The sequence below is a fragment of the Pezoporus wallicus genome, unplaced genomic scaffold (genome assembly GCF_028554395.1).
Source record: "Pezoporus wallicus isolate ANWC-B61680 ecotype Strahan unplaced genomic scaffold, APGP_CSIRO_Pwel_v1 contig_3488, whole genome shotgun sequence".
In the NCBI taxonomy this organism is placed as follows: domain Eukaryota; kingdom Metazoa; phylum Chordata; class Aves; order Psittaciformes; family Psittacidae; genus Pezoporus; species Pezoporus wallicus.
Window position 1 is genome coordinate 754,381 of NW_026635397.1, and position 17,956 is coordinate 772,336.

At 45.3% G+C, this 17,956-nt stretch overlaps 1 protein-coding gene across 9 annotated transcripts in view; it reads right to left on the reverse strand.

Annotated features, from left to right (window-relative positions):
* Positions 1-3,609: 3,609 nt before the first annotated feature.
* Positions 3,610-17,956, reverse strand: part of TRPM8 (transient receptor potential cation channel subfamily M member 8) — a 50,324-nt gene continuing 35,977 nt past the window's right edge. For 6 of the 9 annotated variants that reach the window (XM_057422310.1, XM_057422308.1, XM_057422303.1 and 3 more), the window contains 8 exons: positions 17,267-17,405; positions 16,312-16,483; positions 15,890-16,067; positions 13,058-13,248; positions 10,294-10,393; positions 8,917-8,950; positions 6,662-6,748; positions 3,610-4,700 (listed from right to left, as the gene is read on the reverse strand). In XM_057422310.1, the coding sequence (XP_057278293.1) occupies positions 6,698-6,748; positions 8,917-8,950; positions 10,294-10,393; positions 13,058-13,248; positions 15,890-16,067; positions 16,312-16,483; positions 17,267-17,405 (865 nt within the window). In that variant the 3' untranslated portion in view covers positions 3,610-4,700; positions 6,662-6,697. Of the gene's footprint in view, positions 4,701-6,661; positions 6,749-8,916; positions 8,951-10,293; positions 10,394-13,057; positions 13,249-15,889; positions 16,068-16,311; positions 16,484-17,266; positions 17,406-17,956 lie in introns of those variants that run through there. The other 3 variants (XM_057422326.1, XM_057422318.1, XR_008973911.1) reach the window with 2 other exon arrangements.

The window sequence follows — 17,956 nt, forward strand, 5'->3', positions numbered from 1 at the left end:
AAAAGAAAATCCAACTAAATTCAAAGCAACATCTTCCTTATTTTCCCCTAGCTCTTGCAGTGTGTCTCTGGCAAAACCAAAAGGCTACCTAAAAGTTCTTCTCTATGGGTAACCTCATCGCACATGCAGAACACATCAGCTGATAGAGGTAGGAGAAAGGCCTCTAGATTTTGCTCAGCCTAACAGAGGCTTTGAGACTTGATCAGTAGTTCATAAACACCAACAGAGACTAGCTTTGATTCCCTTCAGCTCTTGTCTGTGTGTCCCTTGAGAAGCTAGCAGACAACCATAGAGCCAGTACAGAAAAATGCTGCCCATGGGCTGCTCACTGTTCTCCAGCCCTGGACCACCTGAGAAGGAGGAAACATCTTTTTTTACTCCAGTTTCTCTATTTGCTTTCATAAGATCATAGAATCACAGAATGGGGGGTTGGAAGGGACCTTCAAAGCTCATGTAGTGCAACCCCCCTGTAATGAACAGGGACATCTTCAACTAAATCAGGTTGCCCAAGATGTTACCCTCTGCCACACTGTCTGTGTTTCTCAGTGCCAGATAAAGCCTTCCACTGTGAAGCACTTGAAGATTAGGCAGTCAAAAGGAGGTTAAAGTGAAGTGACTACAGTGACACCTCAGCTTCCCGCATCTACACTATTAAGGATGAAACCAGGTGTATTTCCTAAGCCTGAAGTTTATACCATGGAAGTCTCATTGTCTGCAAGGTTTGCCATTGGAACTTATGTCTTAACAGTAATTTTCCTAAGATTAAAGGAAACATCTTTGTAAATGCACCAAGGCAGAGCCGAAACCCTTTCACTCTGCACTTCTGAAGCGCACCATACATGCAGCTCTAATGGAGGCAACCTAAACCTACACAAGTTCTACTGCTGTGGCAGGAAGTGGACTTTGGGAGTGAAGCAATGCAAAGCACACATTACAGCAGACAAAACCCAATAACACATCCTGCATGACTGTTCTGAAACATCACAGCCTGCAGCAGAACCTCAGAGCTCTCACTTCACTGCTTTGAGCCTTTGAAACTCTAAATATTTAGATTTGCTGTGCCTGCCAGGTCAGCAGTTACAGCTCTCAGGGGTCACTGGCACATCACTGCGGCTAACGCAAGGCAAACATTACCTCCAGACCCACAGACTGTTACCTGAAAAGCCAAGAGCTGTATCTGGGTTTAAATGTATTTATTTATTAAGCCTTGCTGACCATAATCATACTTGTCCAGGTTTTCTCCCTCCTCTCTTCTGAGACGTCAGTGTTTGAGTGTCTTGTAGTTCTACTGGAAGTGTTCAAGTTGGACAGGGCTTGGAGCAACCTGGTTAACACAAAATGTCAGGGTGCTGTTGTGGCCCAGGTGCAGGATCCAGCACTTTGCCTTGTTGAACCTCATTCCATTGGCCACAACCCATTGATGCAGTCTTTCCAGATCCCTAATGTCTATTTGGTCACTATTTTGTAACCAGAAAAGGAAAGAAAGATGAAGTTTGTGACTAAATGGTTCATTATAAGTGAAGCCCTTTCCTTTAGCATCTGAGTGCACTCCAGCCAAAATGGGGCATGCTGGAGAAACCAAGCAGCACTTCACTTCCACACAGCCGTGTGGTTACAGCCTCATCCTGCAGTCTTGCTCCTGCTAGGAGGAGGAAACCATCCTCTGTTTATGAACCTGAAATTTCACTGAAAGCAGATTTATTGCAATCAAGGTTTTATTATGGCCCATGATTAATTCCTCAACTCCCTAAAGCCCTTTTCCCAGTGCCTGCATACCAGGCACCAGCTTAGGCAAGCAGAATACTTTCAGCCTTCACTTACTCAGATAGCCTTTCTCGAGCCAATACTTTTAACTGTCATTTCATTGTCTCCTTGACTCAGCCCACACTGCAGATAAAACACAATGGCTTTCAGCTATTTACCATAAAGAGCAAATCTACATCTTTCGAGCAAAGTAAATACCTCTTCAAGAAAAGAAAGGGCATTTCATATGATCTCATTAAGATTCCTTTTCACCAGAAAGATTTCCTGATTGCAGAAAACTCATCTCATAAATTAACAGGGAGAATATTAGATTTACGTGTATCTTAGCTGACAGCTTTATAATGCTGGTACTGGAAACACATTAACATCCTACACATAAGAAAAATAGGAATGGCATAAAATAAGAGCTACTACCCAGTTATATGGTGCTGCAGGAAAAGAACTCGACACAAATCTGCCTTGAGACAGTATCATATCAATGTTTTAAATCAAATTAATAATGGAAAAGCAGGAGACAGCCAGGGGCAAAAATATGTAAGCTAACTCCTCTGTGAGGAAAGCCATATTTACAACACCCAGGCACCACTTTCATGCTAAGATCCCCACGGCAGGCTCCAGCAGCACACATATCCCTCCTTACCAAGAGGCAGGGTCATTCCTCCAGGAGCCTCAAGTATCAGCACTGAGCCATGCTGCATCCTCCCGTCCCTGTGGTTCTCCATCCCACACCAGGGCCTCCACCCCTGGGGACAGATGTAGGACATTTCCACAGGAAAACAACCTGCACTATAAGATGTTGAAAGCATCCATCAGGTTAGGGAAGAGTCGTCCTAAAATCAATGCCCAGGACAGCCCAGTGTTGAGCAGCACATGGATGCAAGGTTGCCAGGAGGCTCTGATGGGACCCAGGGTGACAGGACTGGCTGCCTAAAGGCCAGCTTGTGTACACATAGTACCCCCTCATACCCACAACAGTCCAGAGTCATCCTGAAACCAGCCAAGCCCTCACACGTCAAGAACAGCAGACAGCATTCAGCTCCTTTCAGGATGTCTGAAACGGATGAAAAGGATGTCAGCTCCTTTCAGGGCTGAAGCAGCTCTGCTCTGGAGCCAGGCTGAGAGAGCTGGGCTGGGTCAGCCTGGAGAAGTGAAGGCTCCTTAAGGGGAGACCTCAGAGCAGCTCCAGTGCCTGAAGGGGCTGCAGGAAACCTGGAGAGGGGCTTTGGACAAGGGCCTGTAGGGACAGGACAAGGGGAATGGCTTTAACCTTCCAGAACAGGGGAGACTGAGATGAGATCTTAGGCAGTTCTTCCTTGTGAGGGTGCTGAGGCGCTAGCACAGGGTGCCCAAGGGCAGGGACATGTGTGGGATGCAGGCAGGTGGTGATGGGATGCAGCAGCAGGCAAGGTCAGACACCAGGGTTCTGAGCTTTCAGAACATGGTTCCAAATGACATTCACCATTTGAGAGAAGAACAGATCACCAGAGCTACTGGCGAGTACACTGCAGGCTTTATATATGAAAGGCATGAACTTAAAAGCACAGTTTTCACATTCAAGGCATACAAATAACACAGGAAAAGTAATTTCTAGAAAGGAAACTTGTCATAGTTTATGATGCAAAGCCCAAGAAAGAAATGAAAGCCTGAGCCCTTTCTAAACCTTTCAACAGGAAAACACAAAATATTTCCACATGTAAACAAGTAACAGTGCTATTGGTAGTGCAGCAGGGCTTCATACCCCAGCACTGAAGCAAACACCCAACCACACAAACCAGGCTTGTCTTCACCATCTTGGACCAATTTGTTGCCACAGGAGACCCAAACTGGAGCATGCTCTTATGCACACAGGCTTTTTGGTCAAGTGTATGGATTATGATAGCCCTTGCCAGGCAAAAGGAAACTACCTCAACCTTCAAGAATCTAGCACCCTGGGAGATGGTTCATTCATTGTTCATGGGGATGAAGACAGACACAATGCTTTGCAAGGTAAATAAGTGCTATTTGTAGCAGTTTCCCTTCAGTTAGTCATGCACCCAGCTCTACCACACCAAATGCCACACAATTCTGCTGCTATTTCAGACAGAAAGCAGGAAGAGCAACTGTGCCATAGAGAGCATCACGATAAAGTCTTTCCTCCATTTCAAAATGCAAACATCTGCAGTCACATGTTAAAATGAATTGCAGTGATCCCAGTATACAAATTGTCACTAAAGAAACAAGCAAGGGTTGCACATCAGGCCTTTGGAAACACTCTGTAGATTAACTCAGTCTCTCCCATGTGGGGCTGTAATAGCTGAGCTTCTGCATTGCTGCACAGTTCCAGGAAGAGCAGGAAGACGTCCCCACTGGTCATGTAGAGTCAGAGCTGTGGATGCAGGGTTGGACCAAAGGCTGCCTTTCCTCCAGGGGATGATGCTGAAATACATTGTATTGTGGCATGCCAGCATTACAGACCTCAGCAGGTCTGACAGACAGGCCATGCAGTGAACAAGCTCGATCTGGCTACTACACAAAGGAAAGAGAAGGGAGATTGATTCATTAAGACAAGTAATTAGTGGCTAAAGGAAACCCATGAACAGGCCCCTTTGAGTGAAATTGAAAAGCAAAGTGATTTTGGCAGCAGCAACAGAACTCTTGGAATAAGGAGTGCTTTTTAACAGCAGCTGACAAGGACTAATTGCTGCCATTGAACATCAGGGGAAAGGAGGAAAAAGGAAAGCTTGGGCAGAATGGGAGCCCTGCCAGGAGATAAACAGTCATCTTCATGTTTTACCATCATCTTGCAACTAGCAAAAATGGCTGTTTGATCAAAAAAATTAAACCAACAAAAGAAATCCTAGTAACTCCTGCTGAGACATTGATGGTCTGGTGGGTCAGTTACCATTGGCTTGGTGGCTACTGCCAGCTCAGAGGAACTGTTCTTGATGAAGCTGTACCTGTATGAGCAAAAGAAAAGAAGATAGAGTTGAGCTCCTAGGCCAGCTCAACATTCTGCTTTCATCCTCATGTATCAGCTGAGAAAACTGGATGTCTTGTGCAATACTTGGGATAAAGGAGCTCTTCGTAGCATCCATCCGGAATAGGGTGTCTTAGCAGAGTAGCAGGGATACTAACTGTCAGGAACTGAAAGCAAAAGGAACACCTGCGTGCAAAGGACCTGGAATGGCCAATCCAGCAGCTCATCCTGAAGATGGTCAACGCAATATAAGTACTCCCTTTCAGATGAGATAGCAGAATACACACATTTGCTTCCTGTGAGACACTAATGTCTTTGTTCACACAATGACTGTGTGACTGGGGACTGGAGCTGTGCCAAGGCTCAGCTCCAGAGCCAGGGCAGCTCACATGCAAACCAGTTTGATCACACCAGGATGCCATCCAGACAGTTCACCAGGCATGAACTGGAAAGGGGCTCCATCTTGTCAAGGCACTACTTAGCTATAATGAGAGGCTGTTTCCACAAGCTCCATCATAAACACGTATCTTCTTTCCCAGGCTATTTAACTGTAATTCATTCACTCCTTTCTATACTTTATGTTGCTAAGGCTTCCAGTTCCTCTTGGCATTGTTCTGAACTCTCTGCAGCCACTCCATCATCTTCTTTAAAGCTTAGTGCTAACACTGGATGCTGTACCCAACAGAGGATTCATTGCACTATAAGCAGCAGGACTACTTCATACATCTCACGGACAGCAAAAGATTAGCTATTTACTATTCCATTCTATGATTTCAGGCCCTTCTCCGTGCAACTGCTGCCTCATCAGATTTTCCCCCATTCTGTGCCTGTGTAGCCAGTAATTCCCAGGGAACTGTAAAATGTGCATTTGTTCTTGCTGAATTATAACCTATTTCTCAAGCCAAACTGCAGCTAACTTTCATCTGAGTTGGTGCTGTTTGGAGCAGGGTCGCACTAGATGACCTCCACAGTTCTGTTATTCCCCTGACTATTCTCTAGGTGACCTGGAGTTTACTGCATTCAAGAATAAGCCCAGTAACTGGGGTTCCTTACAGCTTTTATTATGTGGCTGCAAGTCATTCGTAAAGAATCTGAACTTCAGGTCAAGGGAATATAAAGTTATCCCTGAAAAATGGTGAGACAATGGATTCAGGAATGTTTGGAATAGGTATAAGCTGTTTTGCAGGAAAACCTCCTATGGGACAAGGAGCCAGGCTCTGATGTTCAGGCTGATCAAGTCATTCCAAATTATCCTTTTGAACAGCTACACTTCTTAACCTGTTGTCTTTAAAGAAGTCAGCATTCTCCACATTCATCAATATCCTGTCTGGCTTTCACGTCTCACTGGAACCTGTGGTTCCAACCGAGTTCTTCCGCAGAACTTGATGACAAAGGACACAAGGCTCATGACTGGACACTGAACTGCAGCTCTGGAGACTTTGGGTCAACTCTTGACTCTGTGGTTTATTGTATAGGACACAGGCAGGCTCTAGTCATCCACCATAATGCCCCAGTGTGAGAGTGGGAAAATAAACCTCTTCCTACCTACAATTCTGTCCTCTCCATTTGGCTTTTATGTTCTTCAGACTTAAAATGAACCAAGAGTAAAGGATCCAGCCCAGCAACTCCAAATTTTCCAGAGGGCCGCTAACACAGAGAGAGCTCAACCCTGGGTTATTCACACTTATACAAAGGCAAGGGAGCAAAATAAGATGCTTCAAGCTGTGCCAAAAACTGCTAGAAACACCATCTGGAAAACGGTGGTTTTCATAAGAAACAAACAAAGAACAGAATTTAGCTCTTATTTCTTTTCTAATATTAGACAACATCAATACAAGCATCAATAATTAATACTAAGTCTTCTTCCAGAGACATCCTGATTTAACATCACAGATACTGATAACTTATTCAAGTCAGAGAATGGATTTAAAGAAGGCTTACCCTGCTCAGGTGGGTGCTCTTGGGTTTCAGCTGCCTTCATTTGATTTTGCTGGCAATCTCTTTGAGAAGGCCTTTCAAATCAGAGAGCTTAGAAAAGAAAAAGAAAGAAGCATCTTGGGTTATTTAAAGTCAATCTTACTCATTCCAACAGATGATGGCAGCTTAGGATGAAGGGAAAGGAAAAGAACAAGTAAGCAATAGTAAGTTCCTTGAAATACCCTAGGAAATACCTTACAACATAGCAAGAGCAGGCATTAAACCCCCTTATTAAACCCCTTATTAAACTCTTGCCTCTCTGACTACCCTGTGTAGATGCCAGTCACTACTTTTGAGCACCGTCTGCTTCTTGTATTCAGTAGTCACAGCGTGGTGTCAATGTTGTTCTCACAGTAAAGCAATGCTAATAAATCACATGCTATGAGTAACTGCCTCTCCAAACGTTACACAAAACGCAACAGTGCTTGAAAGGACACTCCCAATTGCCACTTTCATCATTGCAATTAATGCAGCGAGCATTACTGCATGTGTCGCCTAGTTAACAAGCAGGCACCAGGCTCCCAACTGTACTCCAACTCCTTGTACTCCTTTTTAAAGCAGAAACTGCACATCAGTGGAATTCCATGGACTATTCACATGGAGCTGACTCAAACCCTTTCCCCTTGTCCTAAATGAACTCTCTTATTCCTTGGGTCATCAGGTTTAAAGACAAATTTACCCCAGGACCAAGGCTCATGCTTAGGACTCAGATGCATCCTCAGGGCTGCTTTTAGGACATCACTTCAAGTGAGAGGCGGTGAGGTATGCCTGGAGTGCCTGGCTCTCAAGGGCACTGCTCCTAAGCACTAGCCTCTGTCTTTCTCTCGCTAAAGCTGAAGGCATGGATAGACAAAACAACTTGCTGCAAGATATTCCCTCAGAGAATAAAAAGCACCATTTAGGGATTACCTTTCAGCAGAGAATTAAGGTTGCTGTATTATACTTTCAAGAGGAGCATCACTAGACACATCCTCAGTGACTCACCATTTCCACTTCAGTCTTGAAAGCAAATCATTACCTTGCAATCTAAATGATTTGACAGCAGTCAAAAGCAGTATTCTGAAGTCTATAGGGGCCTTTTCACCCTTGGACTTCTAACAAGTCTGTTTTTCACAGCAAAGCAGCTCCCTAGCATCTCAATCAAGTCTCAAAGAATACCCATTGCAAAGGTCTTTTCAGTATCAGTCATAAAATGTATACTTGTATGACACTTTTGATAATAATGTGCTCTCCAGTAGATTGGTAGCTTTATATTGCTTCAGCACAAGATATTTCTCTGAATCAGATAAGAATTGTTCATTTTAATTGTAATTAAAGGTCTTCCTGCCCTGCAATATGTATGGAGCATCCTTTGTTTACCTAGAAGATGTTGCCTGTGCTATCTGAAGCACCACCAAAGTTGCCACAATATAGCTGAACTACCACTTCATTTTATCAGCAGACTTTAAGCAACATCAACAACAACAAAGTTGGGTTCATCACCTCATGTTTTCAGCACTGGAAGCTGAACTTGACAGAACATGTTTGAGAAGGGCATACTCTTAAGTGTGTAATGCCCTTTCTTCCATCAGTGCTTCATGGGCCTGTTACACAGCAGAATACTGAAGTTTTAACAGAGAGAGGTTATTTTAAATTCTATTCTATTCAATAAGGAATACCAAGAAACACTTTAGTACTAGGCAGCTATCTTTCTACTTCATTTTCCAGCACAGTTTGCAGCTACATTGAATCACAGACTGGTTTGGGTTGGAAAGGACCTTAAGATCATCCAGTTCCAACCCCCTGCGATGGGCAGGGACACCTTCCACTAGAGCAGGTTGCTCCAAGCCCCTGTGTCCAACCTGGCCTTGAACACTGCCAGGGATGGGGCAGCCACAGCTTCTCTGGGCACCCTGTGCCAGCACCTCGGCACCCTCACAGGGAAGAGCTTCTGCCTTATCTCCAGCCTGAACTTCCCCTGTTTCAGTTTGAACCCATCACCCTTTTTCCTATCTCTACAGTCCCTGATGATATTGGAAGGCTGCTATGAGGTCTCCACACAGCTTCTCTTCACATATGGGATCAAAGGTGCGTGCTCAAAAAAGCCCAGCCCAAACGGTGCCCTGGTAATAGTAACAAAGACTGCACATGACTCTCAGTGCTTGTCCTCATGAATAATACATGGATACTACTTTACTAGATAGAAGTGCATAACCCAGAACAGTCTGAAACACAAGTACCTTTGCATCCAGTTGTCTAAATCGATGCACCATCCTGAAAACAAAGAGAAAAGAGAAGAAAGGCTGAGTCCTGGTAATGGTGATGCCTTGGCTAACCCCCCTCCACCCTTTGCAAAACTGTGCAGAAGTCTGTCTGGAGCTAAGAGATCTAGTCCTCATCTCTCGCCAAAGAGTGGAGCCAAAGCCACTGGAATCAGTTATCAGAAGGCTGCCCTCTTCACATGTAGTCAGAGCTCAGTAACAAACCAGGCTGCTTGGGAACACCAGTGTTTCATCCTCCCAAGAAGGCAGGGCTCCAGGAGGCTTGGCGTCAGTTTCATTACAAGTATATGAGTTAACATATGAATTACCATTAATGCTGTGCTATTCCATTTTCTTTGAAAAGACACTTCTGCTTCCAGAATCAAAGCTATTTTTTGTGTATTTCTTTGACTTCTGAGTGCCTCTGGGTAGTCTTAACCTAAACACTTCACTGTGAACAGCAGTGTCTACAGCAAGGCCAGAGGAGCATGAAAGAGTCTGGTCTTTCCTGCCCATTCTTATCAGCTCTTCCATTACATTCAATTTAGAGGGTCAGGCTGCTATAAGCTAGCCACAAAATTAAGCCATCAGACACAGACGTTACTGTTCTGTTTCCTAGATTTCTTTATCCTCATCCTATTACTTTGAAAACACCAAGACAGATCCCAAAGATAAAGTGTCATGAGATAGCAGCCAAAAATGAGTACTCCAAGTCACCATCATACCAGATAGCATCTTCCCCTCCTGAGGTCTTTCCTGTCATGCTATCAGGTACAGATCCATAGATTATATACATATCCATACAGATACACAGATTGGTGATGTGGGAATGCTTGACATTCCACATCTCACACTAAACATTCTCTAACTGCATAATCCTAGAATCATTTAGGTTGGAAAATACTTTTAAGATCGAGTCCAACCATAAACCTAACACTGTCAAGGCCACCACCAATACATGTCCCTAAGTGGCACATGTACACGTGTTTTAAATAGCTCCAGGGATGGTGACCCAACCACTGCCCTGGGCAGCCTGTTCCAAAGCCTGAGCACCCTGTTGGTGAAGGCTTTTTTGCTAATATACAATACAAACCTCTAACGGTACAAAACCGGTCAGCTGATAGCACTACTTTCCACAATGAGACCTCGAAACACTATAGGAACATTTTCTCTTTTGGTGAAAAAAACAGGACAAAAAAACCCCATCAACTTCCTTGGAAGAATAAAGGGCACATTTATTCTGAGTTTATTTATTACTCATTAGTTTGCAAACATTTAGAGCTGCTGAAAACTTGCCTGCACTACAAATATTCAACAGAAAGTTAAGAGAGTGAAGACAAAGAAGGGCAGACATACTCTTCTGACGAATCATTTGCTTTGGTATTGATTTTGACAAGGTAATTTTCCTTCATGACAGCTTCCCATGCCAGAATCTCATTGTCCTCATTTTTTGAGCCTGGGAAATGGATGTGAAGAAAAACAACAACACCAGATTCAGTTAATTTGACTTGCCAATGCTAAGATGCAAAAAGGCTGGGTTAGTGCTTGCATTCCAAAGCTAATGAGTCCCTTCTCTGCATCCAAAGCATTTGCAGCCCCACTTTCCACCTGTGACATAGCTCTGGTAACAAGAACATTAACACATTTCACTGTATGCTCCTGACGACCACAGTTGGTTAAAAGAAAAGAAAATATGAACAAAACCCCCTAAGAGGATCTTTTTTGGGTCTTGGTCAACACCAGTGAAATGGCAGCCGCTTCAACAGGTATAGGACATTCCAGAAAGTTCCTATCTGGGTTTGAGCTTTCCAGTTGTTTCTACATTGCCCTATATTAGATCACTAAGAGTAATGTGTTAAGACCTGTGGTGTATAACTTATCTCTGAACTAAAACAATCCAAAATGATGAGGCGCTGTCTTCTCTACAAAGCATCTCCTACTGATGTAAATTAAGGAGTGACACAGAGCAAACCACTCCGAGGCAACAAAGCCCTCCAGGATAATATTCTATATTTGATCCCGTCCCAACAGGACAGCACAAACCATGTGGGATTAATAACAGAAAGATAAGAAGCCCACAGCTAGCAACTGACTGAAGTTACATTTCCTTCACCCAGTGCTTGTCTGGTTTGAACCCATCACCCCTGGTCTTATCGCTACAGTCCCTGACGCAGAGTCCCTCTCCAGCATCCTTGTAGCCCCCTTCAGACACTGGAAGCTGCTGTGAGGTCTCCACACAGCTTCTCTTCTCCAGGCTGAACAGTCTCAATGTTCTCAGCCTCTCTCCATACTGGAGGTGTTCCAGCCCCTGATTATCCTCATGGCCTCCTCTGAACTTGCTCCAACAGCTTCACATCCTTCTTACATTGAGGACACCAGAACTGCACACAGTGCTGCAAGTGGGGTCTCACCAGAGCAGAGTAGTGGGGCAGGATCACTCCTTCGACCTGCTGGTTATGCTTCTTTTGGTGTAGCCCAGGATATATCTTTATTTCTTTTAGAACTGCAACATCAACTGTGCATCACTCAAGCAGAAATACCTGCTGTTAAACCACCTCCGCAGCCAGGAAACCAAACAGTGATTTGTACATCCAAAACAATTTAGTCAGTGTTAAGGAATTTATACCCCAAGGCAGGCATCTTTCTCCTGAACTAGTGACAAAACCAGCCTGTGCTGCAGGGCAACAGTCAGGTTGCTGATGGATGGGAATAAGCCTGTCAATTAACTCAACTTATCCTCTCTCATCTGCTTCTAAATGGCTCTTAAAAAAGGGAGAAAAAGAGAAAACACTCCATGTGTTAGGGGGGAAAGCTTGTTAAAACAATTCATCTCTTTGCTCTCTGAGAGAATAAATAAGGGGGAAATAGCTGCAGGACTGACAGAGCCACTCCTGCATTTTTGAAGCAGTCTGCCTATTTGGCCATGCCCAGAGGGTCAGAAGAATCTCAGTTCTCTTTCAGTGACCCACCAACTAACAAAGACAGGGGAGCCTCTGAAAACGACTGTCCTCCAGCAGGCTGCCCTAGCAGGTACTGTAATGGGAGGACAGAAAGAAATGCAACTCCAGAAGGCAGATTGGCAAGCAGAGACTAAGAGCACCTCTTGTACTAGTTACCTAAACATACAGAGCCTGCAAGATCAGGGATCTCTGCCACCAGATAACAGTGCATGAGGGACACCCTATCAGATGTTAATGGCAAAAGGGATCATAGAATCCCAGACTGGTTTGGTTTGGAGGGACCTTAAAGCTCACCCAGTTCCAACCCCCTGCCACAGGCAGGGACACCTTCCACTAGAGCAGGGTGCTCCAAGCCCCCGTGTCCAACCTGGCCTTGAACACTGCCAGGGATGGGGCAGCCACAGCTTCTCTGGGCACCCTGTGCCAGCGCCTCAGCACCCTCACAGGGAAGAGCTTCTGCCTAAGAGCTCATCTCAGTCTCCCCTCTGGCAGGTTAAAGCCATTCCCCTTGGCCTGTCTCCACAGGCCCTTGTCCAAAGCCCCTCTCCAGGTTTCCTGTAGCCCCTTTAGGCACTGGAGCTGCTCTGAGGTCTCCCCTTAAGGAGCCTTCTCTTCTCCAGGCTGACCTAGTCCAGTTCTCTCAGACTGGCTCCAGAGCAGAGCTGCTCCAGCCCTTGGAGCACCTGCATGGCCCTCGTGTGGCTGGTTTACATTTTCCATGCAGACCATGAAGATGACTTTCACCTGCTGCTGGCTCTGGATGAACTTATTCAGTGCTTTAATCCAAAAAAAAACCCTCCCAAACTCTCAAGGCACAGGCAGCCCTAAACTGATAGGATTAATTTGATTTACATATGTGAGGTAATTCTGCCTTGAAATGGCTTGGACAGGACAGCACTGGCAAAGTCTGCACAGTACACAAGTATGATTTGAATCTTGCTGAAGAGATTTCTAGCAACCCAGTGGATTTGCATTTGATAGAGAACACAATGAGCTGCTCTTCATTTTCAGTACAACCACCTCCTCCAAGGTCCACATTGCCCTTGGGTACTTCCTATCAACACACTAACCACCTGGATTAAGCACAGAATGCCATGGAAGAGTTGCAATGCCTTGGCCACAGAGCTGACTTTTAGACAGTAAGGAATGATCCAACTCACAGCAAATAGACGGCTCTTTACTTTCTTTCTTACAGCAGATTTTGATACACTTCCTCGTCACCATGAATATGTAGGCAAAGATGACGAAAGGGAAGGGGATAGTCAAGCGACTGCAGTATTCTTGGACCAAGAAGTAACGCTGGAACTTCCATACCTGGTCGTTGTTCTCTTGTACTGATCCAACAGTGTAACTAGGAGGTGAAGAAAGAGAAAACACATACAGCATTATGACCTCCATCAGAGCCAAGTAGCACAGTGTTTCCTTTCATTATACCAGCACTTAGTTTTCTAAAGTCATCCCGAGGCTGGAAGAGGGAGAAAATACTGCACCTACTTTCAGTACCTTCGCTCTAGGCAGTTTTCTTCCAGCCTAGACACATGAGAACAGGATGCTGCTTTGCAAGGTACTGTGTCTCATTAACTCATCAGCTAACTTCTTCCTAAGCAAAACAAAAAGGCCCTAAAAATAAAACATTTACAAGAGAATTAAAAGCTCCTGAGACTTTTTTAAAAGCATTAAGAATGCTTCAGGCATGGAGCAAACCTACTGTAGGAACCCGACAAAGCAACAATCACAGCTCAGACTGCCTGACCCTTCATCACTGACACTAAATGGCAGATGGATGCTTTCAAAACATCTGTGCTGAGATCCTAATAGACCCTTACACAAGAGAAGCTGAAACCTTCACCTGGTGGAAGCTGTATTTTGGTTTAGAAGATAAATATGATCCTGAATTCCAAAAATGAGGCACTGGTTGGATTGGTGTCTAATAGACACCAGCATGGTTAAAGACTGACAAATACTATGTACACATTAGTCATAGAAGGAGATGTCACAGATCTCACACATTTCTAACTGCAGCAAGAGAAAATGAGCTGGGACTGCTGTCTGCCCACTGGGCTTCCTGACTTCAGTACAATCCAGTGCTCCTGCTTGATTTAGTTGCTCAGTTTGCCATTAAAATGAACTATGGAAAGCTTCCAGAGTGTCATTAGCAAATTCATGCTGGGTCTTTCCACAAAATAGGCTGAACTGGCAAAACCGAGGGGTTTACTGACATAAGTATCAGCTAGAGCATTTACTGTGCTGTTGGTAAAGTAAGTGTTCTAACACATATCAAAGACTTCTAGGGTAGAGCTGGCTTACTGCTTTACTTTGTTAATTGCTTTCACCCTTCCAAGGGAGTATAAGCACTGTCTCCGGTCCTGCGCAGGTTAGCAAAACACATGTACAATAAATAGATATACTGCACCAGTCCCAGCTGCCTTGCCAAAAATCACTTCTCTGAGTGTCCCTGGAGTCCAGCTCAGCATGGGAAGAAAGGTTCAGAGCAGAGGGGAGAACAGACCCTAAAGCTGAGGCATTCTCCACTCACCACACTAACACATCTCAGGCCAGGAAAAACTGGCACTGCCATTCAGCAGAGAGAGCCTCTTGAGGTGGATCAAGAGTTCTCAGCAATTCTGTAAACAATCCTGTTGCCAAAGCAAATTCCTGCTAAGCCTGTCACTGCCAAGGTCCCATCAAAATACACAAGTAGATGTAGTGGACCTCAGGAATATGTCCAGGCTGTATTTGTGTTATGCTGCAGGGGAGTGTGAAGCAGAAAAGAAGCAGAGATGGGCTGTAGAACAGAGGCCCAGCACCAATACAACTCTATTCACAAGTAAGAAATGAGGCAGGAGAGCAACACACTCCCCAAGTCTGGTACCAAGGACTTGCCACTGTTAACTGTGTGTCAGAGCTTGCAGTGCAAATAGCAGAGATTCCTGACAGAAGCTGGAAAGATTTTTCCCTGCTCTTGCTGGTCCCAGTGCAGTCAATATATATTAGATAATGTGCACACTAGCCACCATCTTTATTTGCAAACCACTGCTGAATACAGTCAGCAATTTCCAGCACCACATTTCAGATGCCTGATTACATGGTGTTACATCTCCCAAGATGCCAGAATAGGCCTCCTGACTGGCAGACCCATAGACAAATTACCATATCAAAATGGTTCACACAGGGGGTTGGTTTCATGCTTACAGAGGCAGTAGGAGAGGCAGCCATCCCTCCCCAGAACGTAACAAATTTGATCAGGCTGCTGTGAGAAACGTTGCACCACTTTGCCTTTGCTCACCTCCCCACAGCAAACCCTTAACTTGAGAGGTCTGTTTCAAGCTGGGAGCCCTGTCCAGACTAGTCCCAGCAATTCCTCTGCAAAAGACCCAGGCACAGTGGAAACACTGGCTTCCTGGTATTTTCCAGGACTTCATTCCCTTTCTCAGAGGGATACTGATAGAGAATCAGAGAAACAACCAGGTTGGAAAAGCCCTTTAAGCTCACCCAGTCCAACCGCTCCCCAGCACTGCCAAGGCCACCACTAACCCATGGCACTGAGGCCTCGTCTCCATGGTGTGTGAGCACTTGCAGGGACGGTGACTCCAGCCCTGCCCTGAGCAGCCTGTTCCAATGCCTGAGCACCCTGTGGGGAAGGAATTGTTCCTCAGCTCCATCTAAACCTGCCCCGGTGCAGCTTGAGGCCGTTTCCTCTTGTCCCATCCCTTGTTCCTTGGGAGCAGAGCCCAACCCCTCCTGGCTCCATCCTCCTATCAGGCAGTTGTAGGGAGCGATAAGGTCCCCCCTGAGCCTTCTCTTCTCCAGACTGAACCCCCCAGGTCCCTCAGCCGTTCCCCATCACACTTGTGCTCCAGGCCCTGCACCAGCTCCATTGCCCTTCTCTGACCCCACTCCAGCACCTCAGTGTCTCTATTGTACTGAAGGGCCCAGAACTGAACACAGGATTCAAGAGAACACAAGCAAGTGATCGCTGCTTTGTTACATACCCAAACATGGCCACAAGCAGGTTCACAAGGAGGATGTTAGTTGAAAGCATGTAAATGCAGACCAGGGGAATGGTAATCCACTCCGGGAAGCGGGGTTGGTTGTTGGCATCCAGCTCCACACACAAGGGCTTGGACTCATTCCCAGAAAATGTGCAGCGGTCAAAGTTGTAGGTGGTACCTCAGAGGGCAAGAGAGGAGAGCAAACAGTGAGCCCGCCCTCTCCTCCTTCTTCTGCTGGGTTTAGCCCCAGGGACTGCCATTGACCACAGCACAAGCGGCCTCTTCCTTCCCCACCTCCCCATCAGACATCAAATCTTGCCTCAGCGCTTGGAGGAAAGGAATCAGCACAGGAGTTGACAGCCAGGGAAGCCTTCCCCTGCCCCCCAACCCCGCCAGGAGAGATTCCCACCCAAGATAGCTACCGTCAACATCATCAGGGTACTGGCCAAACATAGCCAGGTACGGCTCATAGATGACAGATCGAAATATCCACTCCCAGCGGTGCTCGTTCTTCCTCAGGATCCCTTGCCTGGCCACCCCAAAGGCCACCATCCACACAGCAAAAAGGAAGAGGAAGAAGAAGACGTCTATCATCTGAAAAAGAACAACAAGCAGTTGCATCAGTGCCCCAGTGCATGCCTGTTCCAAGCCACACATGGCTTGCTTTCATTCCAATTGGATATCAGGGTGGAAAAGAAACAAATACTAGAAAGCACAAAGGAGTAAGCACCACCTGAATGCAAGTTTTCAGATCACTGCTCCATGAATTCACAGTCACCAACACACACATGCAAATAATTGACTGTTCCCACTTAGGGAACTTCAAAACTGCTTATGTAACCACAACACTACCAGGGATGTGTTCGATAGGAAGAGAGAAGCCCACTCTCTTCCCATTACCTTTCCTTGTCTGCTGGCAAACACCCCTTCCAGCTACAAGGACAGAATTAGCCACTCCATTAGGCTCCTCACCACCCACCTCTCCAGTTACTTGTATGATGGATGCAGTGGAAGACAGAAATCCTCCTCCTATAGCATTTACCATCCATCATGTCTTGTTTGGGGAATGCTCATGTGAGTAACAGGAGTGATGGAACATCGCTGAAACATGTGAGAAGTGGAAGACAAAAGCTACGAGGAAATATTTCCTCTTCTGATCTTCAGCCTGATCTTTATTCTCCCCCTGTGCAGAGGGATAGAAAAAGGCCCTGCACTTAATTAGGGCTTTTTAAATCTTAATTCATTCTGTTTAGCAGATTTAAGAAGAGAGAACTTGCTGCTCTCATAAGAACAGTGGCAATTTTCACTTTTGAGGAGCAAAAGAAAAGGTGTCACATCATTTATTCAGACTCTCTTGAAGAGCTGCCAGAATCTTACCATCCTCTGCAGCATAATGATTTTGGGTCCTAGATTTCTGCTAACTGTGAAAATATGGATCAGCCTCAGAGTAAAAACTATGTAGTCCAAACAGAAAATGACTCTCCCAGAATACCAAGAGCTTTCATCGGAGTGAAGCCTGATGGAGACAGCAAAAGAGAATGAAGAGAAGCATTGTGTAAAGCATGAAGAAGTCAGACATAAATACACTGAAAGGAGGAGTGGAAAATGAGTAACTGGAAAACACAGCACAGCTACCAAGGGCCCCATGCTCTGCCACCCACTCCCACCTGATGGCACTGGTTAATGTACAACATGTTTACACCCTTCCTATCTTAACTACATTGCTGCTGGGTCTCCTCTACCCCTCTAAAACTAGGATCAGCATAGAAATCTTGTACCTTTGCTCCCACAGCCCTCCAAACACATCAGTGCAATGAGCACTCTCCTGCACAGAGACAACAAAAACTAAATCACACAATTTAGTAATTTACATTGGCTGCACAATTACACTGTAAACCCTGTTTCCATCGTTCCCTTGTCATGGTTGTTAACTCACCCATTCATGTAAAACAGCTTACATGAGCTATTGATATGCTGTTAGACTGCTGTGAGTACAACTACAGTCTCCTTACATACAACACACTAAAGCTCAAAGAGTCCAGATTGCCACACTCAATAGTCAGGAAG